The sequence below is a fragment of the Pseudophryne corroboree genome, chromosome 5, assembly GCF_028390025.1.
Source record: "Pseudophryne corroboree isolate aPseCor3 chromosome 5, aPseCor3.hap2, whole genome shotgun sequence".
Taxonomy (NCBI): domain Eukaryota; kingdom Metazoa; phylum Chordata; class Amphibia; order Anura; family Myobatrachidae; genus Pseudophryne; species Pseudophryne corroboree.
The window spans coordinates 563,132,032-563,153,128 of NC_086448.1; the positions used below are offsets into that span (position 1 = coordinate 563,132,032).

Here is a 21,097-nt window from a genome sequence, read left to right on the forward strand (position 1 = left end):
AAAATCTCATCTCGGTACCTAATGGCAGTCAGGCTACCTCTGGCAAGCACATGGAGGGCTGTGCGGCCCCCCTAAAGAAATGCCACCCCACACCATAACTGACCCACTTCCAAACCGGTCATGCTGGAGGATGTTGCAGGCAGCAGAACGTTCTCCTTGGCGTCTCCAGACTCTGTCACGTCTGTCACATGTGCTCAGTGAGAACCTGCTTTCATCTGTGAAGAGCACAGGGCGCCAGTGGCGAATTTGCCAATCTTGGTGTTCTCTGGCAAATGCCAAACGTCCTGCATGGTGTTGGGCTGTAAGCACAACCCCCACCTGTGGACGTCAGGCCCTCATACCACCCTCATGGAGTCTGTTTCTGATCGTTTGAGTAGACACATGCACATTTGTGGCTTGCTGGAGGTCATTTTACAGGGCTCTGGCAGTGCTCCTCCTGTTCTTCCTTGCACAAAGGCGGAGGTAGCGGTCCTGCTGCTGGGTTGTTGCTCTCCTACGGCCTCCTCCACGTCTCCTGATGTACTGGCCTGTCTCCTGGTAGCGCCTCCATGTTCTGGACACTACGCTGACAGACACAGCAAACCTTCTTGCCACAGGTCGCATTGATGTGCCATCCTGGATGAGCTGCACTACCTAAGCCACTTGTGTGGGTTGTAGACTACGTCTCATGCTACCACTAGAGTGAATGCACCGCCGGCTTTCAAAAGTGACCAAAACATCAGCCAGAAAGCATAGGAGCTGAGAAGTGGTCTGTGGTCACCACCTGCAGAACAACTCCTTTATTGGGGGTGTCTTGCTAATTGCCTATAATTTCCACCTGTTGTCTATTCCATTTGCACAACAGCATGTGAAATTGATTGTCAATCAGTGTTGCTTCCTAAGTGGACAGTTTTATTTCACAGAAGTGTGATTGACTTGGAGTTACATTGTGTTGTTTAAGTGTTCCCTTTATTTTTTTGAGCAGTGTATATATATATATATATATATATATATATATATATAGGGTTGCACCTGATGAAAAGGCCAATGGGCCTCGAAATGTTGTTTGATTACAAGCACAGCTTAGTTTTCTTCAAGACTGGAGGAGTGCCGCCTGTTTTTGCATTTGGGAGACACCTGTGCTGCATCTGTTGTATTCTATTAGGAAGGCACCCCAGCATCTTTATTCAATATCCCAGAGTGGCCTTTCACGTTGTATATGTCAGTATAACATACCGCCACTTCATTTTTGCCATAGTAGCGCTGGAATAGAATATGGGATCCCAGTGCTGGAACAACAACGGTGGAGCCAGAAGCATCAGGTCCTGATCGGCAGCTTCTCGTTGGCTGGTGGTCCACAATTGGCTCATCGGCGCCAGATGCAAAAAGCAGACCATTCCTTTGCTTGGCAGCCGGCCTGAGAACCAGGATTGGCTGGCAACCAGTGCCAACTTTAAACTGCAGTGCAGCCGGGACCCGATGCTCCCAGCTCCGCCTCCGCCCCAGTTCAGATAGATGGAGAGGACAGGGTAAGAGACGGAACCAGAAAGAGCGGCAAGGGGTGACTGAGGGAATCGGTTTGCGAGAGAAGGAAGCATGCAGTAAGAAGTGTGGGGGGTGAGAGGAGAATAAGTGGTGCAGGGGGTGAAATAGGGGAGTGAGAGGCGTAGGGGTGAGATAGGGGAGGGAAAAGACTGTTGGGGAGTGAAGTATTACTTCACTTAGGAGCAATATTTCAAATATCGCCAAGTAAATATTAGTGATGTGCACCGGCAATTTTTCGGGTTTTGTGTTTTGGTTTTGGGTTCGGTTCCGCGGCAGTGTTTTGGGTTCGAACGCGTTTTGGCAAAATCTCACCGAAATTTTTTTGTCGGATTCGGGTGTGTTTTGGATTCGGGTGTTTTTTTCAAAAAACCCTAAAGAACAGCTTAAATCATATAATTTGGGGGTCATTTTGATCCCATAGTATTATTAACCTCAATAACCATAATTTCCACTCATTTTCAGTCTATTCTGAACACCTCACAATATTATTTTTAGTCCTAAAATCTGCACCGAGGTCGCTGGATGACTAAGCTAAGCGACCCAAGTGGCCGACACAAACACCTGGCCCATCTAGGAGTGGCACTGCAGTGTCACGCAGGATGGCCCTTCAAAAAAATACTCCCCAAACAGCACATGACGCAAAGAAAAAAAGAGGCGCAATGAGGTAGCTGTGTGACTAAGATAAGCGACCCAAGTGGCCGACACAAACACCTGGCCCATCTAGGAGTGGCACTGCAGTGTCACGCAGGATGGCCCTTCAAAAAAATACTCCCCAAACAGCACATGACGCAAAGAAAAAAAGAGGCGCAATGAGGTAGCTGTGTGACTAAGCTAAGCGACCCTAGTGGCCGACACAAACACCTGGCCCATCTAGGAGTGGCACTGCAGTGTCACGCAGGATGGCCCTTCAAAAAAATACTCCCCAAACAGCACATGACGCAAAGAAAAAAAAAAGAGCAATGAGGTAGCTGTGTGACTAAGCTAAGCGACCCTAGTGGCCGACACAAACACCTGGCCCATCTAGGAGTGGCACTGCAGTGTCACGCAGGATGGCCCTTCAAAAAAATACTCCCCAAACAGCACATGACGCAAAGAAAAAAAGAGGCGCAATGAGGTAGCTGTGTGACTAAGCTAAGCGACCCTAGTGGCCGACACAAACACCTGGCCCATCTAGGAGTGGCACTGCAGTGTCACGCAGGATGGCCCTTCAAAAAAATACTCCCCAAACAGCACATGACGCAAAGAAAAATGAAAGAAAAAAGAGGTGCAAGATGGAATTGTCCTTGGGCCCTCCCACCCACCCTTATGTTGTATAAACAGGACATGCACACTTTAACTAACCCATCATTTCAGCGACAGGGTCTGCCACACGACTGTGACTGAAATGACTGTTTGGTTTGGGCCCCCACCAAAAAAGAAGCAATCAATCTCTCCTTGCACAAACTGGCTCTACGGAGGCAAGATGTCCACCTCATCATCATCGTCCGATTCATCACCCCTTTCACTGTGTACATCCCCCTCCTCACAGATTATTAATTCATCCCCACTGGAATCCACCATCTCAGGTCCCCGTGTACTTTCTGGAGGCAATTGCTGCTGGTGAATGTCTCCACGGAGGAATTGATTATAATTCATTTTAATGAACATCATCTTCTCCACATTTTCTGGAAGTAACCTCGTACGTCGATTGCTGACAAGGTGAGCGGCGGCACTAAACACTCTTTCGGAGTACACACTGGAGGGAGGGCAACTTAGGTAGAATAAAGCCAGTTTGTGCAAGGGCCTCCAAATTGCCTCTTTTTCCTGCCAGTATACGTACGGACTGTCTGACGTGCCTACTTGGATGCGGTCACTCATATAATCCTCCACCATTCTTTCAATGGTGACAGAATCATATGCAGTGACAGTAGACGACATGTCAGTAATCGTTGGCAGGTCCTTCAGTCCGGACCAGATGTCAGTACTCGCTCCAGACTGCCCTGCATCACCGCCAGCGGGTGGGCTCGGAATTCTTAGCCTTTTCCTCGCACCCCCAGTTGCGGGAGAATGTGAAGGAGGAGCTGTTGACGGGTCACGTTCCGCTTGACTTGACAATTTTCTCACCAGCAGGTCTTTGAACCTCTGCAGACTTGTGTCTGCCGGAAAGAGAGATACAACATAGGTTTTAAATCTAGGATCGAGCACGGTGGCCAAAATGTAGTGCTCTGATTTCAACAGATTGACCACCCATGAATCCTGGTTAAGCGAATGAAGGGCTCCATCCACAAGTCCCACATGCCTAGCGGAATCGCTCTGTTTTAGCTCCTCCTTCAATGCCTCCAGCTTCTTCTGCAAAAGCCTGATGAGGAAAATTACCTAACTCAGGCTGGCAGTGTCTGAACTGACTTCACGTGTGGCAAGTTCAAAAGGTTGCAGAACCTTGCACAACGTTGAAATCATTCTCCACTGCGCTTGAGACAGGTGCATTCCACCTCCTTTGCCTATATCGTGGGCAGATGTATAGGCTTGAATGGCCTTTTGCTGCTCCTCCATCCTCTGAAGCATATAGAGGGTTGAATTCCACCTCGTTACCACCTCTTGCTTCAGATGATGGCAGGGCAGGTTCAGGTGTTTTTGGTGGTGCTCCAGTCTTCTGTACGCGGTGCCTGTACGCCGAAAGTGGCCCGCAATTCTTCTGGCCACCGACAGCATCTCTTGCACGCCCCTGTCGTTTTTTAAATAATTCTGCACCACCAAATTCAAGGTATGTGCAAAACATGGCACGTGCTGGAATTTGCCCAGATGTAATGCACGCACAATATTGCTGGCGTTGTCCGATGCCACAAATCCCCAGGAGAGTCCAATTGGGGTAAGCCATTCTGCGATGATCTTTCTCAGTTGCCGTAAGAGGTTTTCAGCTGTGTGCGTATTCTGGAAAGCGGTGATACAAAGTGTAGCCTGCCTAGGAACGAGTTGGCGTTTGCGAGATGCTGCTACTGGTGCCGCCGCTGCTGTTCTTGCTGCGGGAGGCAATACATCTACCCAGTGGGCTGTCACAGTCATGTAGTCCTGAGTCTGCCCTGCTCCACTTGTCCACATGTCCGTGGTTAAGTGGACATTGGGTACAACTGCATTTTTTAGGACACTGGTGACTCTTTTTCTGACATCTGTGTACATTCTCGGTATCGCCTGCCTAGAGAAATGGAACCTAGATGGTATTTGGTACCGGGGACACAGTACCTCAATCAAGTCTATAGTTGGCTCTGAAGTAACGATGGATACCGGAACCACGTTTCTCACCGCCCAGGCTGCCAAGGCCTCAGTTATCCGCTTTGCAGCAGGATGACTGCTGTGATATTTCATCTTCCTCGCAAAGGACTGTTGGACAGTCAATTGCTTACTGGAAGTAGTACAAGTGGTCTTCCGACTTCCCCTCTGGGATGACCATCGACTCCCAGCAGCAACAACAGCAGCGCCAGCAGCAGTAGACGTTACACTCAAGGATGCATCGGAGGAATCCCAGGCAGGAGAGGACTTGTCAGACTTGCCAATGACATGGCCTGCAGGACTATTGGCTTTCCTGGGTAAGGAGGCAATTGACACTGAGGGAGTTGGTGGTGTGGTTTGCGTGAGCTTGGTTACAAGAGGAAGGGATTTACTGGTCAGTGGACTGCTTCCGCTGTCGCCCAAAGTTTTTGAACTTGTCACTGACTTATGATGAATGCGCTGCAGGTGACGTATAAGGGAGGATGTTCCGAGGTGGTTAACGTCCTTACCCCTACTTATTACAGCTTGACAAAGGCAACACACGGCTTGACACCTGTTGTCCGCATTTGTGTTGAAATAATTCCACACCGAAGAGCTGATTTTTTTTGTATTTTGACCAGGCATGTCAATGGCCATATTCCTCCCACGGACAACAGGTGTCTCCCCGGGTGCCTTACTTAAACAAACCACCTCACCATCAGAATCCTCCTTGTCAATTTCCTCCCCAGCGCCAGCAACACCCATATCCTCATCCTGGTGTACTTCAACAGTGACATCTCCAATTTGACTATCAGGAACTGGACTGCGGGTGCTCCTTCCAGCACTTGCAGGGGGCGTGCAAATGATGGAAGGCGCAAGCTCTTCCTGTCCAGTGTTGGGAAGGTCAGGCATTGCAACCGACACAATTGGACTCTCCTTGGGGATTTGTGATTTCGAAGAACGCACAGTTCTTTGCTGTGCTTTTGCCAGCTTAAGTCTTTTCATTTTTCTAGCGAGAGGCTGAGTGCTTCCATCCTCATGTGAAGCTGAACCACTAGCCATGAACATAGGCCACGGCCTCAGCCGTTCCTTGCCACTCCGTGTCGTAAATGGCATATTGGCAAGTTTACGCTTCTCCTCAGACGCTTTTAATTTTGATTTTTGGGTCATTTTTTTACTGATCTTTTGTGTTTTGGATTTTACATGCTCTGTACTATGACATTGGGCATCGGCCTTGGCAGACGACGTTGATGGCATTTAATCGTCTCGGCCATGACTAGTGGCAGCAGCTTCAGCACGATGTGGAAGTGGATCTTGATCTTTCCCTATTTTTTTAACCTCCACATTTTTGTTCTCCATTTTTTTAATGCGCACAACTAAAAGACACCACAGGTATACAATGTAGATGGATGGATATACTACTAGTATACTTTATGTATGACGACGAGTGACGACACAGAGGTAGGTACAGCAGTGGCCTACCGTACTGCTATATACAGTATAATGGACCTGGTGGACACTGTCAGCAGACTGCGTTTATAGTATAAAGAAAAAAAGACACTACAGGTATACAATGTAGATGGATGGATATACTACTAGTATACTTTATGTATGACGACGAGTGACGACACAGAGGTAGGTACAGCAGTGGCCTACCGTACTGCTATATACAGTATAATGGACCTGGTGGACACTGTCAGCAGACTGCGTTTATAGTATAAAGAAAAAAAGACACCACAGGTATACAATGTAGATGGATGGATATACTACTAGTATACTTTATGTATGACGACGAGTGACGACACAGAGGTAGGTACAGCAGTGGCCTACCGTACTGCTATATACAGTATTATGGACCTGGTGGACACTGTCAGCAGACTGCGTTTATAGTATAAAGAAAAAAAGACACCACAGGTATACAATGTAGATGGATGGATATACTACTAGTATACTTTATGTATGACGACGAGTGACGACACAGAGGTAGGTACAGCAGTGGCCTACCGTACTGCTATATACAGTATAATGGACCTGGTGGACACTGTCAGCAGACTGCGTTTATAGTATTAAAAAAAAAAAGACACCACAGGTATACAATGTAGATGGATGGATATACTACTAGTATACTTTATGTATGACGACGAGTGACGACACAGAGGTAGGTACAGCAGTGGCCTACCGTACTGCTATATACAGTATAATGGACCTGGTGGACACTGTCAGCAGACTGCGTTTATAGTATAAAGAAAAAAAGACACCACAGGTATACAATGTAGATGGATGGATATACTACTAGTATACTTTATGTATGACGACGAGTGACGACAGAGAGGTAGGTACAGCAGTGGCCTACCGTACTGCTATATACAGTATAATGGACCTGGTGGACACTGTCAGCAGACTGCGTTTATAGTATTAAAAAAAAAGACACCACAGGTATACAATGTAGATGGATGGATATACTACTAGTATACTTTATGTATGACGACGAGTGACGACACAGAGGTAGGTACAGCAGTGGCCTACCGTACTGCTATATACAGTATAATGGACCTGGTGGACACTGTCAGCAGACTGCGTTTATAGTATAAAGAAAAAAAGACACCACAGGAGTGTTTTTCAGGCAGACAAACGTATACTGGTGGTTACTGTCAGCAAAACTCTGCACTGTACTCCTGCTATAGCTGCTCCCCAGTCTCCCCCACAATTAAGCAGTGTGAGCACTCAGCACAGTCAGATATATCATGCAGCACACTAAGGCTGAGCACAGATATGGTATGGAGCGTTTTTTTCAGGCAGAGAACGGATTTAAAAAAAATAGCAAAACTCTGCACTGTACTCCTCCTGTCCTAACAGCTGCTCCCCAATCCTCCCCACAATAAGCTAAGCAGTAGCAATCAATCAGATCAACTAACTCTAAGGCTCTATAACTAAACGGAGAGGACGCCAGCCACATCCTCTCCCTATCAATCTCAATGCACGTGTGAAAATGGCGGCGACGCGCGGCTGCTTATATAGAATCCGAATCTCGCGAGAATCCGACAGCGGGATGATGACGTTCGGGCGCGCTCGGGTTAGCCGAGCAAGGCGGGAGGATCCGAGTCTGCTCGGACCCGTGTAAAAAGAGTGAAGTTCGGGGGGGTTCGGTTTCCGAGAAACCGAACCCGCTCATCACTAGTAAATATATGTCTCAAAAACTTGATTACAAATAATTCCATAAAAAATATGAAATAGGAAAGAATAAAAAAAAATTATATATATATATATATATATATATATATATATATATATAGTGCACATTCATGATGTGTAATGTAATTTGGTTATCTTGTTCAATTTAACAGATCCATAGTAGGATAAAACCACTTACATTTTTCATCTGCTCTCTTAGATTTCATCAAGGGTAGACCAGATAAAATGTGTATTGCTGTTTTATTCGAGCACTAGTAGATGCTTTTATCCATTCACTTTGTCACATTTTCACACGTATGCAGACCACCATAGCTGATCCACTTTGGATTGAGCTGATACTCTGTGATATAGGCTAGTGCTGTATTTTGAACAACAGTATATGGTTATAGGGAAGTGAATACCTGCACATTGTAATATAAATTATATATTTCTTAAGGTACACCAGTGCCAGGTTAAGATCCACATGGGTCTGGAGCTGAAATTTATGAAGGGCCTGTTGTGTGCCACAGCAGGAAGTGTGACCAGTGTGGTGTGGGTGTGGTCTAACTAGGTTGTGTGTCCTGTGCCATGGGTGTGGCTATCTCCGTGGAGGTCATAGCTAATGGTTGAGGCTAGATCCAAGTGGCCTAAGGGACCTTTTCTGTCAGGGGGAGGAGCCACGACACAAGGGGGAGGAGCTAGGCCAGCGGGACAGTTGCTCTACTATCCCCGCCACCAACTATTACCTTTAGTAATTAGGTGGCGAGTGAAGCGAGCCACCGAGCCCGAAGCGTGGCGAGCGAAGCGAGCCCGAAGCGTGGCGAGCGAAGCGAGCCCGCGAGGGTACTTTTCGGGTACCCTGTTCGGCCGTAGCTCCTCCCACTGGTGACGTGTCTCCTCCCCTAGGTACGTCACAAGGTCCCTTCTCCCACTCCGATATAGAACCAACCCATAGCTAATGGCTAGCTTCAACCACTTAATAGTGGAGCTAAGAACAAATTTGTAACCACCATATAATACAGAGCATCAGTGACCACCATATTATACAGAGAGTGTCGCAGTGACCACCATTTGATAAAGAGAGCATCACTATGACCGCCATATGATACAGAGCTGTATCAACATTCAAAGAATGTGAAAAGGGGATCAACAATGGGGCAAAACAGAGCAGATTTGGAAAGATTCAAAAATATGGGGGCAATACAGAGCAGATGGGGAAAGGGTAGCAGAGATGGGGCAAAACAGCAGACAGGGAAAGGAGACAGATACAGAGGCATAAGCAGAGATGGGGCAAAACAGAGCAGACAGGGAACTGAGGGCTTCTGGGACACAATGACACAGACACCACTTACTGACACAGATACTGACACAGACACCTCTTACTGACAGACAGCTCTTACAGACATAGACACCTCTTGCAAACAGACACCACTTACTGACACAGACACCTCTTACGGACACACTTACTGACACAGATGCCCTTGACACAGACACTTACAGCACCTACACAGACACCTCTTACTGACACAGACACCCCTTACTGACAGATACCACTTACTAACAGATACCACATACTGACATAGATTCCACTTACTGACACAAACACACACTGTTATAGACACACTTACTGACACACCTTACTTACACAAACACTTATTGACACAGACACACACCCCTAGCTGACACAAATTTCACATACTGACACAAACACACTGACAGTCACACTTACAGACACATTTACTTACACAGACACCACTTACTGACAGATACCCCTTACTGAAACAGACACAACTTATTGGCACATACATACCGACTGACAGATACACCTAACTGACACATATTGCGCTTACTGACACAAATACACTGATACATATGCTTGACACAGACATCGCTTATTGGTACATACTGTATTTAGTGACAGACACCCCTTACTGACACAGATACCCCTTACTGACATGCACATATGTACACACACAGCACAGACCCAACTTACTTATACAAACACACTGACATAGATACCACTTAATGATCAATGACCCTTACTGACACTAGAGATGAGCGGGTTCGGTTCCTCGAGATCCGACCCCCCCCCCCCGAACTTCACCCATTTTACATGGTTCCGAGGCAGCCTCGGATCTTCCCTGTCTGCTCCTTTCCCTGTCTGCTGTTTTGCTGCAAAACAGCAGACAGGGAAAGGAGACAGATACAGAGGCATAAGCAGAGATGGGGCAAAACAGAGCAGACAGGGAACTGAGGGCTTCTGGGACACAATGACACAGACACCACTTACTGACACAGATACTGACACAGACACCTCTTACTGACAGACAGCTCTTACTGACATAGACACCTCTTGCAAACAGACACCACTTACTGACACAGACACCTCTTACAGACACACTTACTGACACAGATGCTCTTGACACAGACACTTACAGCACCTACACAGACACCTCTTACTGACGCAGACACCCCTTACTGACAGATACCACTTACTAACAGATACCACATACTGACATAGATTCCACTTACTGACACAAACACACACTGTTATAGACACACTTACTGACACACCTTACTTACACAAACACTTATTGACACAGACACACACCCCTAGCTGACACAAATTTCACATACTGACACAAACACACTGACAGTCACACTTACAGACACATTTACTTACACAGACACCACTTACTGACAGATACCCCTTACTGAAACAGACACAACTTATTCGCACATACATACCGACTGACAGATACACCTAATTGACACATATTGCGCTTACTGACACAAATACACTGATACATATGCTTGACACAGACATCGCTCATTGGTACATACTGTATTTAGTGACAGACACCCCTTACTGACACAGATACCCCTTACTGACATGCACATATGTACACACACAGCACAGACCCAACTTACTTATTCAAACACACTGACATAGATACCACTTATTGATCAATGACCCTTACTGACACTAGAGATGAGCGGGTTCGGTTCCTCGAGATCCGAACCCCCCCCCCCCCCCCGAACTTCACCCATTTTACATGGTTCCGAGGCAGCCTCGGATCTTCCCGCCTTGCTCGGTTAACCAGAACGCGCCCGAACATCATCATCTTGCTGTCGGATTCTCGCGAGATCCGTATTCTATATAAGGAGCCGTGCGTCGCCGCCATTTTCACTCGTGCTTTGGAGATTGAACGGAGAAGACGTGGCTGCGTTCTCTCCCTGAAAAGCTCCGTAATCTGTGCTCAGTGTGCTGCAAATATCTGTGCTCAGTGTGCTGAAAATATCTACGTTCTCTGAATGAAAACGCTCCATATCTGTGCTCAGTGTGCTGCAAATATCTGATCAGTGTGCTGCATTGTGGGGACTGGGGAACACCAGTATATAATAATTATAGTAGTACAGTACAGTAGGCCATTGCTGTATCTTGCAGCTCTGTGTCACTGCACGTATACATTCCATATCTGTGCAGCATTTTTGTGAGCAGTATATATAGTATTACAGTGCAGCATTTTGGTGACCCAACAGTATATAGTTGTGTACAGTAGGCCATTGCTGTATCTTGCAGCTCTGTGTCACTGCACGTATCCATTCCATATCTGTGCAGCATTTTTGTGAGCAGTATATATAGTATTACAGTGCAGCATTTTGGTGACCAACAGTATACATATATAGTACAGTACAGTAGGCCATTGCTATTGATATATTACTGGCATATAATTCCACACATTAAAAAAATGGAGAACAAAAATGTGGAGGGTAAAATAGGGAAAGATCAAGATCCACTTCCACCTCGTGCTGAAGCTGCTGCCACTAGTCATGGGCGAGACGATGAAATGCCATCAACGTCATCTGCCAAGGCCGATGCCCAATGTCATAGTAGAGAGCATGTAAAATACAAAAAACAAAAGTTCAGTAAAATGACCCAAAAATCTAAATTAAAAGCGTCTGAGGAGAAGCGTAAACTTGCCAACATGCCATTTACAACACAGAGTGGCAAGGAACGGCTGAGGCCCTGGCCTATGTTCATTGCTAGTGGTTCAGCTTCACATGAGGATGGAAGCACTCATCCTCCCGCTAGAAAAATGAAAAGATTTAAGCTGGCAAAAGCACAGCAAAGAACTGTGCGTTCTTCTAAATCACAAATCCCCAAGGAGAGTCCAATTGTGTCGGTTGCGATGCCTGACCTTCCGAACACTGGACGGGAAGAGGTGGCGCCTTCCACCATTTGCACGCCCCCTGCAAGTGCTGGAAGGAGCACCTGCAGTCCATTTCCTGTTAGTCAAATTGAAGATGTCACTGTTGAAGTACACCAGGATGAGGATATGGGTGTTGCTGGCGCTGAGGAGGAAATTCTCAAGGAGGATTCTGATGGTGAGGTGGTTTGTATAAGTCAGGCACCCGGGGAGACACCTGTTGTCCGTGGGACGAATATGGCCATTGACATGCCTGGTCAAATTACAAAAAAAAATCACCTCTTTGGTGTGGAATTATTTTAACAGAAATGCGGACAACAGGTGTCAAGCCGTGTGTTGCCTTTGTCAAGCTATAATCAGTAGGGGTAAGGACGTTAACCACCTAGGAACATTCTCCCTTATACGTCACCTGGAGTGCATTCATCAGAAGTCATTGACAAGTTCAAAAACTTTGGGTGACAGCTGAAGCAGTCCACTGACAACTAAATCCCTTCCTCTTGTAACCAAGCTCTTGCAAACCACACTACCAACTCCCTCAGTGCCAATCTCCTCATTAGACAGGAAAACCAATAGTCCTGCAGGCCATGTCACTGGCAAGTCTGACGAGTCCTCTCCTGCCTGGGATTCCTCCGATGCTTCCTTGAGTGTAATGTCTACTGCTGCTGGTGCTGCTGTTGCTGCTGAGAGTCGATCGTCATCCCAGAGGGGAAGTCGGAAGACCACTTGTACTACTTCCAGTAAGCAGTTGACTGTCCAACAGTCCTTTGCGAGGAAGATGAAATATCACGGTGGTCATCCTGCTGCAAAGCGGATAACTCAGGTCTTGGCAGCTGCGTTGGTGTTAAACGTCTGGTATCCACCGTTAATTCACAGGGAATTAGAGAATTGTTTGAGGTACTGTGTCCCTGGTACCAAATACCATCTAGGTTCCATTTCTCTAGGCAGGCGATACTGAGAATGTACACAGACTTCAGAAAAAGACTCACCAGTGTCCTAAAAAATGCAGTTCCAGTACCCAATGTCCACTTAACCACGGACATGTGGACAAGTGGAGCAGGGCAGACTCAGGACTATATGACTGTGACAGTCCACTGTGTAGATGTATTGCCTCCCGCAGCAAGAACAGCAGCGGCGGCACCAGTAGCAGCATCTCGCAAACGCCAAATCATTCTTAGGCAGGCTACGCTTTGTATCACCGCTTTTCATAAGAGGTATACAGCTGACAACCTCTTACAGAAACTGAGGAACATCATCGCAGAATGGCTTACCCCAATTGGACTCTCCTGGGGATTTGTGACATCGGACAACGCCACCAATATTGTGCGTGCATTACATGTGGGCAAATTCCAGCATGTCCCATGTTTTGCACATACATTGAATTTGGTTCTGCAGAATTTTTTTTAAAAACGACAGGGGCGTGCAAGAGATGCTGTCGGTGGTCCGAAGAATTGCGGGCCACTTTCGGCATTAAGCCACCGCGTGCCGAAGACTGGAGCACCAGCAAACACTCCTGAACCTGCCCCGCCATCAGCTGAAGCAAGAGGTGGAATTCAACTCTCTATATGCTTCAGAGGATGGAGGAGCAGCAAAAGGCCATTCAAGCCTATACATCTGCCTACGATATAGGCAAAGGAGGGGGAATGCACCTGACTCAAGCGCAGTGGAGAATGATTTCAACGTTGTGCAAGGTTCTGCAACCCTTTGAACTTGCCACACGTGAAGTCAGTTCAGACACTGCCAGCCTGAGTCAGGTCATTCCCCTCATCAGGCTTTTGGAGAAGAAGCTGGAGACATTGAAGGAGGAGCTAAAACAGAGCGATTCCGCTAGGCATGTGGGACTTGTGGATGGAGCCCTTAATTCGCTTAACCAGGATTCACGGGTGGTCAATCTGTTGAAATCAGAGCACTACATTTTGGCCACCGTGCTCGATCATAGGTTTAAAGCCTATGTTGTATCTCTCTTTCCGGCAGACACAAGTCTGCAGATATTCAAAGACCTGCTGGTGAGACACTTGTCAACTCAAGCGGAACGTGGCCCGTCAACAGCTCCTTCTTCACATTCTCCCGCAACTGGGGCTGCGAGGAAAAGGCTAAGAATTCCGAGCCCACCCGCTGGCGGTGATGCAGGGCAGTCTGGAGCGAGTGATGACATCTGGTCCGGACTGAAGGACCTGCCAACGATTACTGACATGTCGTCTACTGTCACTGCATATGATTCTGTCACCATTGAAAGAATGGTGGAGGATTATATGAGTGACCGCATCCAAGTAGGCACGTCAGACAGTCTGTACGTATACTGGCAGGAAAAAGAGGCAATTTGGAGGCCCTTGCACAAACTGGCTTTATTTTACCTAAGTTGCTCCCCCCTTCCAGTGTGCAGCCGGTCACCTTGTCAGCAATCGGCGTACGAGGTTACTTCCAGAAAATGTGGAGAAGATGATGTTCATCAAAATGAATTATAATCAATTCCTCCGTGGAGACATTCACCATCAATTGCCTCCAGAAAGTACACAGGGACCTGAGATGGTGGATTCCAGTGGGGACGAATTAATAATCTGTGAGGAGGGGGATGTATACAGTGAAAGGGGTGAGGAATCGGACGATGAGGAGGAGGTGGACATCTTGCCTCTGTAGAGCCAGTTTGTGCAAGGAGAGATTGATTGCTTCTTTTTTGGTGGGGGCCCAAACCAACCAGTCATTTCAGCCACAGACGTGTGGCAGACCCTGTCACTGAAATGATGGGTTTGTTAAAGTGTGCATGTCCTGTTTATACAACATAAGGGTGGGTGTGAGGGCCCAAGGACAATTCCATCTTGCACCTCTTTTTTCTTTAATTTATCTTTGCATCATGTGATGTTTGGGGCCAATTTTTTTAAGTGCCATCCTGTCTGACACTGCAGTGCCACTCCTAGATGGGCCAGGTGTTTGTGCCGGCCACTTGGGTCGCTTAGCTTAGTCATCCAGTGACCTCGGTGCAAATTTTAGGACTAAAAATAATATTGTGAGGTGTTCAGAATAGACTGGAAATGAGTGGAAATTATGGTTATTGAGATTAATAATACTATGGGATCAAAATTACCCCCAAATTCTATGATTTAAGCTGTTTTTTAGGGTTTTTTGAAAAAAACACCCGAATCCAAAACACACCCGAATCCGACAAAAAAATTTCAGGGAGGTTTTGCCAAAACGCGTCCGAATCCAAAACACGGCCGCGGAACCGAATCCAAAACCAAAACACAAAACCCGAAAAATGTCAGATGTAAAACTCTAACTGACACACACACTTACTGACTCAGACACCATTTACTAGTTATTGATACACACAACACAGATACACTTTCTGACACAGACACCACTTTCTGCCCCAATCACAATGACAGTCACACTGACACAGACACTGCTTATTGAAACACACAAAACACATATAAACTTAGTAAAACAGATTTCACTTGCTGACACAAACACACTGAAAGTCACAATTATTAACACAAACACTTATTGACACAAACACTCTTACAGCTCTTATTGACAGACACCCCTTACTGACACAGATTTCACTTACTGACAAAAACACCCTGACAGTCATGTCAAACATACTGACACAGACACACTTACTGACACAGATACCACTTACTGAGAGATACCCCTTACTCATACAGACCCAACTTATTGGCACATACATACTTAATGACAGACACCTCTTACTGAAACAGATACCACTTACTGAAACAAACACACTGACACAGACACTTAACACAGACACCAATTACTGAGGAATACCCCTTGCTGACACAGACGGGTGTGGTTCGTTTTATCGACAGTGTCTAGGTCGACAATGTTTAGGTCGACCACTATAGGTCGACAGTCACTAGGTCGACATGGATGGAAGGTCGACAGGGTTTCTAGGTCGACATGTGCTAGGTCGACAGGTCTAAAGGTCGACATGAGGAATTTTTTTTTTTGTGTCGTTTTCTTCGTAGAGTGACTGGGATCCCAAATTAGTGCACCGCGTCCGCTCGCCATGCTTCGGGCATGGTGCCTTCGCTCCGCTACCGCTTCGCTCGGCACACTTTACCGTTCCAATTGTAGTCCACGTGGACCGTTAAGTATGAAAAAATCCCCCCAAAAAATGTTTTTTTGAAAAACTCATGTCGACCTTTAGACCTGTCGGCCTAGCACATGTCGATCTAGATACCCTGTCGACCTTCCATCCATGTCGACCTAGTGACTGTCGACCTATAGTGGTCGACCTAAACATTGTCGACCTAGACACTGTCGATCTTCAGACCGGATCCCGACACAGACACCTCTTATTACACACACTGACAGACACCCCTTACTGACACATATACAGCTTACTGACACAGACACTACTTACTTATACAAACAAACTTACTGACATAGACACCACTCAATGACCGATACCCCTTACTGACGTACACGCTTACTGACTCAGACACACAGCACAGATGAACTTTCTGATACAGACCCCACTTACTGAAATAAGGGGAGAGAAGACCCCCGGGTCTCTATATTTGTTAAGGTACACTATTAGAACTGGCGCTGTGATCATCTCTTACTCTACATATATATATATATATATATATGTATATATGCAGAGCCGGCCATAGGTATAGGCAAACTAGGCAATTGCCTAGGGCATTTGATATGCCTAGGGGCATCAGCAGCTTCTGCTGATTAAAATGATATGCGGCATGCCTATATTCTGTGTGTAGCATTTCATATGCAGATACAGCCACAGTCACACACTGTATATAGGCATGCTGCATATCATTTTAGCTGCTTGTGCATCCTAGCCACATAGCAATGCAAATAAGATGCATTTTGATTAAAAAAAAGGTGCCAGACATTAACATTGAAAGTAACAGTGTTAGTGGCAGTGTGAGTGCTGTGTGCATGTGAGTGGGTTGGTTGGTTGTGCAGTAGTGTTCGGAATATGTGTAAGGGGCACTATGCATGTCATTATGTGTATAAGGGCATTACTAATGTGCGGCATATGTGTAAAAGAGTACTACTGTATGTGTGTCATATGTGTGTCATTATGTGTATAAGGGCACTAATAATGTGCAGCAAATGTGTAACAGGGTACTACTGTATGTGTGTCATTATGTGTATAGGGTCACTAATAATGTGCAGCAAATGTGTAGGGGGCACTATGTGTGTCATTATGTGTATAAGGGCATTAATAATGTGCGGCATATATGTAAGGGACATTATGTGTAAAAGGGCATTAATAAAGGTTGTCATAATGTGTAAGGCGCATTATGTTTATAAGGACATTAATAATGTGTGTCATATGTGTAAGGGGCATTACTGTGTGGAATTATGTGTATAAATGCATTACTAATGTGTGGCATTATGTGTATAAGGTGCGCTACTTTGCGGCGTTGCATATAGAAAAGGCACTACTGTGTCGTCTAATGTGAATAAAGAGCAATAGTGTGTGGTGTAATGTGAATAAGGAGCAAATCGGTGTGATGTATTATGAATAAGGGGCTCTACTGTGAGGAGTAACGTTTATAAGGTAAAGTGATACTACTGTGGGATGTAATATGAATTATGGACACTATCGCAATATAAAATGTGAATAAAGTTGCAGTACTGTGTGGCGTAATTGGAATTGGGGTTACTATTGTGTGGCCATTCCCCTTGCCAGCAAAAACACATCCCTTTTTGGGCTGTGCGCGAAATGTGCAAACTGTTCCTATTTAAAATATAGGGGGTACAAACACCAAAATAAGGACTGCTATGGGTGAGGGGTGATGGTGCTGGGAAAGAGGTGCAAGGTCAGAGGCGGAACCAGTGGTGGTGCTAGGGGGCACCAGCCAAAATCTTGCCTAGGGCATCATATTGCTTAGGGCCGGCTCTGTATATATGTATATACATATATGTATGTACAGTATATATACTATATATGCTGTACAGAGATGAGGCTTGAGTGGTACTAGACAGAGCAAGAAAGTCTCTTCGGACAATCGAAAAGACTGCCTGTAGGGAATTTGCCGGGACAACATGTTAACACAACCACTGTCATTCCTGCGTGAAAGGGAAAAATAATGTCAAATGTGTCACAAATGCAACAATATCGGCTGCAAATACTCAAGACAGTATCGCAATTATTACTAATTAGACTCCCAAGACACATGTTCCTGGTAAGAGCAGTGCAGCCACAGAGAGTGCCCAAGATTCACAAAACACAGTCCTTGGAAGTTCTGGCAGTGTGAAGGACTCCACTGCACAGTCTGTAAAGGCACCACACTTGTGACACTGACCACTCGTATCAGTCACTGTTGCTAGGATAGTGATCGAGCTGTTGGCACAATTTTGGGAGGGAGATGGATGGAGAACAGAACAGGCAGAAGCTGGTACACAAATCTCTGTTGGTCTGTTTATCTCCTTCCTAGAATTTATGAATCATCTCAAGCAGTAAGAGACATTTACTGTATAATGCATTATAGTAAAACATACTGAAAGTTTTGTTTTTATATTTGTAAAACCAGAATTTCCTGCAAGATCTCTTCTCACAACATAAGAAAATGATCACTGGTGATAAACTGGATGAATATACAGATACTATGGTAAGTGGTGTTATATGTAGTGTCATAGGCTCTCTATACAATTTTCTTTCCTTTCTTTTTTTATTGTTTTTACTTGAATACTACAGATCAGTATAAGCTCCATCTATCACTTACCCACTCTGTAAGTGGCAGCTCATATCAGCTGTACTCTCCCCTAATACCAAAAACATTTTCTGCCAGATAACTGTTGCCATGGAATCTAATAAAGTACAGAAGACACAGACATCAAACATAACAGAACTGAGGTTTGTGTCTTTTTTGTCCTATGTTTAAATGCATTGACCCGCAATATTTTTTCTTTTTAGATGAAACTCTTTGACAAGAATAAAGATGGTCGCTTGGATCTGAATGACTTGGCAAAGTAAGTGTCTCACAATGAATGTATGTTCTTACTAAATGTGCTGCAGATGTGCCCTTTCTGTACAGATACTGTATTCTAGTAGACAGTGACGCACGGTGAGGTGAGGCAGCAGTGACGTGCGGTGGGGTGAGGTAGAGCCTTTCCTGTCATACTAACATATAAGCCACAGTTTTGACTATGGGGGTCATTCCGAGTTGTTCGCTCGGTAAATGTCTTCGCATCGCAGCGATTTTCCGCTTAGTGCGCATGCGCAATGTTCGCACTGCGACGGCGCCAAGTAAATTTGCTATGCAGTTAGGTATTTTACTCACAGCTTTTTCTTCGTTCAGGCGATTGGAGTGTGATTGACAGGAAGTGGGTGTTTCTGGGCGGAAACAGGCCGTTTTATGGGCGTGTGGGAAAAAACGCTACCGTTTCTGGGAAAAACGCGGGAGTGGCTGGAGAAACGGGGGAGTGTCTGGGCGAACGCTGGGTGTGTTTGTGACGTCAAACCAGGAACGACAAGCACTGAACTGATCGCAGATGCCGAGTAAGTCTCGAGCTACTCAGAAACTGCACAGAGATGTCTTTTCGCAATATTGCGAATCTTTCGTTCGCAATTTTACTATGCTAAGATTCACTCCCAGTAGGCGGCGGCTTAGCGTGTGCAAAGCTGCTAAAAGCTGCTTGCGAGCGAACAACTCGGAATGAGGGCCTATATAAAGTATATGAAAAATACAAAGATTATGTTAGAAATATCTTCTTTGTATTATTCTAATCATTTTTATAGTCAAAACTTTGGAGTAAAAAGTCTGACAGGTGCGGCAGTGCCCTCCCTGCCTATTTTTTCCGCACATCTCTGATCAAAACTCACCAAATTTCCAGCAGTATATACTGCTGCACCTGTGTATAATGCCTGCATGAGTAGAAATTTACTAAGCTCCCGAATCCATTCTAGTTTGCTCTTTTTTATTTTTTGCTAAACACAAATATCGGCAGTGTTGGGGCAATTTGTATTGAGATACAAAGCCGTCCACAAAAAAACGAATCAATAGACAATCTGTCAAACACTGCTGTTATTTTATACAACACAGGAATTTACTAAGAATTTGTATTCTCAATCACTGCCGACAATAGTCAAACACTGCCGGGAAAGCATAGAATTCGTACAAAAATTTAACTTTCAAAAAGACCAGCTTCTGGCTGACATGTTTAGATAGTCATGCACAGATCATTGAGATCCGTGCATGCTTCTCTGTGTAAAAGTGTTAAAATGAAAAACAAAACAAATTGCGTGGGGTCCCCCCTCCTAAGCATAACCAGCCCCGGGCTCTTTGAGCCGGTCCTGGTTGTTAAAATACAGGGGGAAAAATGTGTAGGGGTTCCCCAGTATTTATACAACCAGCACCGGGCTCTTGGGCCGGTCCTGGTTCCAAAAATACGGTGGACAAAAGTCATAGGGGTCCCCCGTATTTTTTAAGCCAGCACAGGGCTCCTCTAGCCAGGGACAAAATGCCACAGGCAGGGGACACATTTATGTAGGTCCCTGCTGTCATGGCATTAGCCCCCCAACTAGTCACCCCTGGCCGGGGTTCGCTGGGGGAGTTGGGACCCCTTAAATCCAGGGGTTCCCTCCCTCCTGACACCCAAGGGCCATGGGTAAAGCCTGAGGCTGCCCCCCCCCCCCCCTCATCTCTGGGTAGTGGATGGAAGGCTGATAGACATTAAAAATGTGTAAAAAAAAAAAAAGGAATATTGTCTTTTGCTGTGGAACCAGAGGTAGAACTCTGGGAGGCAACGGAGTCAGCTGCCGCCGGGCTCCTGCTTTGAAGGGGGGCACCTCTCCTTCTGTTCTGTGTTTTCAGCGACATTAATCAATTAAGTTAATTGACAGCAGCCAATAACTCTTCCGTAGCCGACTTCCCCACTAGCCACTACACCTTACAAATCACACCCTCTTTATTATAGATATACTGGAAGGAGACACCTTACTGATATTTGCTCCTATAAAGGAAGCATGAGAATTC

At 45.8% G+C, this 21,097-nt stretch overlaps 1 protein-coding gene across 1 annotated transcript in view; it reads left to right on the forward strand.

Annotated features, from left to right (window-relative positions):
• The window catches only part of SCGN (secretagogin, EF-hand calcium binding protein), a 200,683-nt gene that overhangs the window by 120,424 nt on the left and 59,162 nt on the right, over positions 1-21,097 (forward strand). The window contains exons 6-7 of the mRNA XM_063924967.1: positions 18,653-18,730; positions 19,036-19,091. Coding sequence (XP_063781037.1) covers positions 18,653-18,730; positions 19,036-19,091 — 134 coding nt within the window. The remainder of the gene's footprint in view (positions 1-18,652; positions 18,731-19,035; positions 19,092-21,097) is intronic.